The sequence below is a fragment of the Perkinsus marinus genome (genome assembly GCF_000006405.1).
Source record: "Perkinsus marinus ATCC 50983 genomic scaffold scf_1104296955602, whole genome shotgun sequence".
Taxonomy (NCBI): domain Eukaryota; phylum Perkinsozoa; order Perkinsida; family Perkinsidae; genus Perkinsus; species Perkinsus marinus.
In genome coordinates, this window is record NW_003207763.1 from 324 (window position 1) to 4720 (window position 4397).

At 45.2% G+C, this 4397-nt stretch overlaps 2 protein-coding genes across 2 annotated transcripts in view; both read right to left on the reverse strand.

Annotated features, from left to right (window-relative positions):
- Nucleotides 1-468: 468 nt before the first annotated feature.
- On the reverse strand, nt 469-3876 carry Pmar_PMAR022726 (hypothetical protein, conserved; the record flags this gene model as incomplete). Its single annotated transcript, XM_002775721.1, has 8 exons — nt 3633-3876; nt 3284-3387; nt 2849-2949; nt 2667-2773; nt 1919-2035; nt 1346-1422; nt 902-987; nt 469-563 (listed from the first exon to the last, which is right to left on the reverse strand). The coding sequence occupies exons 1-8, from the start codon at nt 3774-3776 to the stop codon at nt 469-471; spliced, it is 831 nt and encodes a 276-aa protein (XP_002775767.1). The 5' UTR covers nt 3777-3876.
- Nucleotides 3877-4308: 432 nt separating this feature from the next.
- Nucleotides 4309-4397, reverse strand: part of Pmar_PMAR022728 (Vacuolar sorting protein snf7, putative) — a gene marked incomplete at both ends in the record, with an annotated part of 5683 nt that continues 5594 nt past the window's right edge. The window contains one exon of the mRNA XM_002775722.1: nt 4309-4347. Within this exon, the coding sequence (XP_002775768.1) occupies nt 4309-4347 (39 nt within the window). The remainder of the gene's footprint in view (nt 4348-4397) is intronic.

The following is a 4397-nucleotide window of genomic DNA, read 5'->3' on the forward strand; positions in this document are numbered from 1 at the left end:
CGATCCTCTTTTTCCCTCTTCTCGCGTACCCTGTCCAGATTCTCTGCCGTAGTGCGACCGAGGTCATCAACTTTAGACAACAAAATTCTCAGCAAATTCTTCACATCACGTATCTCCTCCAGCGACCGTTCCAACTGCGCGTCAATATCAAACAATTCCACAGGAGACTCAGCCTCATAGTTCGCGGCCTCGCTCACTCTCCTCACAGGATAGGTCTCGGGTTCGCTCCCCACACCCTCCATTTTTCTCAACCTGTCATTGCGACTATACGGAACCTCCACATACCGAGACCCTCCCCCTCCACCCCCACCGTCGCCCCTCATAACATAGCCACCGCCATTACGGCTCATTAAGAAAACAGCAGCCAGTCGAACACACTGTGAAGAACTGAAACCCACCAAACGATCACGAAACACTTCATAACTAAACTAAACACGTGTCGTCTCATCTGAAACTGTCCGGAGATCCTCATTGCAACTGTTGCATAGTAACATCGATGAACTTCACCGCTTGGGCGCACAGCCATGTGTCAGCCACTGAGTTGGTGATCTCCAATGAAGCACCTGATGCTCGATACATCCTACAAGATTATCCTCCTATCACCACACGATGAGCCGATGGAGTGGTATAGAACCATAAATCATAACAATAAATCTCCACAAATAGCCACGCCTCGTCAAACCAACAGCGACAATCCTCTACACATAAACTCCTCCGCGACAAAAACTCCCATCAAACCGACTCATCCTGTATCGCGTCGCCCTTGGCGCTTCATATAATACCAACATACTACTACGATTTAGTCGTAGTAGTATGCCAACATCGACTATCAACACCAACCCCCCGAAATCTGTACCCCAAAACCACCCCTAAACCCTCCAACCCGACACCCTAAACCCACCAGTATCCGTAAAGCCGCATTGCTCCAGAATTTCTATTGCCTCCTCGAACGAGGACACCCTCTCCACAAACGCCTTATTCGATTTGCTGAAGACAAAAAATAATATATTTGCTTCCACCAGTTGCTGATTTCAGAAACATCCAAAATTCACACAAAGTGTACAAAAACAAGCGCGAATTTTCCTAAATTCTCTCGCAGTTTCCGTACTTTATCCAACCATATTTTAACAGTCGGATGACGTACTTATCAATTATAAAGCACGTTATTAGCGTACTTTATTCAACCAACACGGGCGACTGCCCACATACATATTTTCGCGCACCTAATCTCGTGTCCTTCAGCAGAAAGACCACGACACGATACAAAACATACACCGTCGAGATCGATATCAACACTATGAAAACAATTTTCGCTCGCCCTAAAAATAAGCCACCTTTGCCTTACTTGATTTTGTGGTATTTTTCCTCAGTCGGATGGTCGTGCGCATTCTGTAGATACACTCGTAGGGTCTTCAAACACGTCTAAGACCAAAAAACCATGTTCATCATCACGACGATGCTAATTGCAACAGAGCGAACGAAGCGAGCCGAGCATATACATGCTAATACATGCCGACATTATGAAAAAGCCCATGCCGGGAATCGAACCCGCGACCATCGCAAACAATCAGATATCCTTTCTTTCGTCTCGAGGGCGTAGTACCAAATTCAACAACCCATGACAACAGGAATCATCAGAACTGAGAACCCCTGCCCTAACGCAGCTCTCAAGCGCATCTCACGTCAAACAACTCCCTAATATAGTGTGGGGCAAACCGTTATGCAAAGTAATATGTTCAACGCCTTCAAATTCTCAGAGTTCGAAAGTCAACTTTGATAACAATGTGAATCGATTGACACCAACGTTCTAGAAGCATTATGTAGTCTACAACCATACTCTCTAATTGAAGAAAATCTATATATGCATAACTGTTCAGTTTCCACTAATTTTGTGGCGCAGTGACGCACCCCAACTCACCATCAATCCCTTCAAGTTATTCTCCTTATTTTCCTTTTTGAGGTTCCTCAAGTGATAAGCTATCGCCTCCTTCGGCTTCATCTGACTCACATCCGTAGTCTTTTCAAAATAGTCCGCCTAAATCAAAGCAAAAAAATACCACCAAATCAGCAAAAATATCAAGAAATCGGCCAACAATTCGTGAAAAAACCGGCGAAAAAATGCCAAAAAATCAACAAATCGAAGGGAAAAAATAATTTGGCGAAAAAAACAACGCACCACAAACGAGTACAAACGAATACAAACGAATAAGCAAATTCTCGCGATAAAGGATCTCGTAATTTTCCCACTCGCTTCTCCATAAGTAGAGCTCAGACGAGATTCAACGCATCACAAACTTCACCTCGTGGTACTGAGCATTTTCAAACGATCATAAAACCTTACCACTCCTCGAATTTCCCTACTAATTTTTTTTACTCTGCGAACTGGTGGCCGCAGGTTCGAACCCCAGTATAGTCATTTTACAATCAATTATAACTCGGGGTGTTCAATACACCTCTCCTGAGCTTCAGAGGCGCCCCTAGGATGATTGGATTTTACATTTAAAACTCCATCTCGGGATCGCTTTTCGAACTCAGGAAAGGTCTATTCAGCATCCAGAGTTTCTCTATAGTTCATATAAAAACTATATATAACAAGTGAACCCGTCTCCCTTGTAGTGCCCAAAAACCAAAATTCTGATGAATTCTAACCCCACGAAGAATCTCACCGGCGGGTCCCTTCCAAATCGCCTGCGATAATCTTCTATCATCTTCTCACGTAACTCTTGTCGATGCCTCGCATGATCCTCTCGCTCCCTCTGCAACTCCTCCATCTCTAACAATAATAACAACAACAATGACAAACACGATACTGAACCGATACCACACGATGTTAGAGTAACCCGTGTACCTCGCTTCCTTTTCTCCTCTGCCAAATGGGCCTGCGTCTCCTGCATCAACTTAGTATTCTCGATCCGTGCCTTCTCCTTCTCTCGAGCCTCCCTCTTCTCTCTGAAACATCATCAATCACTCACAGAACCACGAGTAGCTTGTTCAGTGTTGGAGTAGGAATATATGTTCGCTCTCCTCAGCTAAGCTCAGGAGTTTCCTATACAGTGTTGGAGTGGGAATATATGCTCGCTTTCCCCAGCTCAGCTCAGAAGAGTTTCCTCACTACTTATACAGGTTCATGTACGAATCCTGGTAAAAGTGTACAGAAAACCAACAAGAATTTCCCAAATTTTCTCATAATTCTAATATTGTCGCCTACACCCCCAGTCTGCCATGTGCATACTTCCTCACACAGGACGCATCACCACTAGAGCAATAAGCATCCCACTACCACCTCTCCATCCTGTCCTCCCGCAATTTCTTCTGGAGCTCCATCGCCTTCACCTTCGCCTCCTCCGCCGATAACTGCGACTTAGGTGCGGGCAATGGTTTATCAATCTACACCAAGAAGATACGCTCACCTCAGCAACAAACCTCAAATGAAAAAGTCCACATACACTATCACGAACCACAGGGCCCCACCCGAAACTATGTTCCTTCATAGCGAAGGTCAATGGAGTCTATAAGGAGGGGAGGGGGGGGGGGCGGGGATTATAGATTAACATACCAATTATTCTGCTATTAACCCATGATATATATGCGGTTATATATGAGGTCTGTCCTCCCTCTCCCCCGCACAGTACATCCACATCATTCTCGTGCTCAGTGAGCCACTGAATTGCGTTCTCCACCCCAACGTTATCCGAGTAATACAACGCTTTCTCTGCCCGAATCAGAGAGAACCCCATGCCTTCCGTCAGCTCCTGAGAATAGAAAAAAATCAACATCACAAGGTTAGTAACTACTGACGACGGTCTCTCAACACAGACCGATAATTCTCTCAGCTTTTAGTTATACTCTTCGGAATTCACTGCGACTTTTCACGAGAAAAAACTTATAAGCATTCGAGTACTGTGTACAGCTCTTACTACCGCAAAGCATAGCAGTGTAGCCATGTTATCTCCCTCAAAATCTACCGATAGATTGCTGTTTGCCTACCCCATTCTGGTAGGCCCAAACAAGGTCTTTCGAACACCTTTTCATAGGCTTCTTGACATCCCTGGGACCATACGAACACAGCATCCTCCTTTGTAAGGAGAGTTATGATTCCCTTCTGGTGTACAAAAGGCAGTCTTGGGTATACTAGCCGCATCGACTGGGATTTGGTAGAACCCACTTCTCAAATCTAACGCCGTGAACACACGGGCCCCTGCTAGTTCATCTAGAGTCTCATCTATCCTCGGTGGTCGAGTCTTATCCGCTAACGTCACCTTATTCAGTCTTCGATAATCAATCACCATTCTGTATTCACCTGGGCTTTTAGGTTTGCCGATCATCCAAGCCGAAGACGACCATGGACTATCAGACCGTCGCACCAAACCAAGTTTCAACAGCTCTTCCACTTGCGT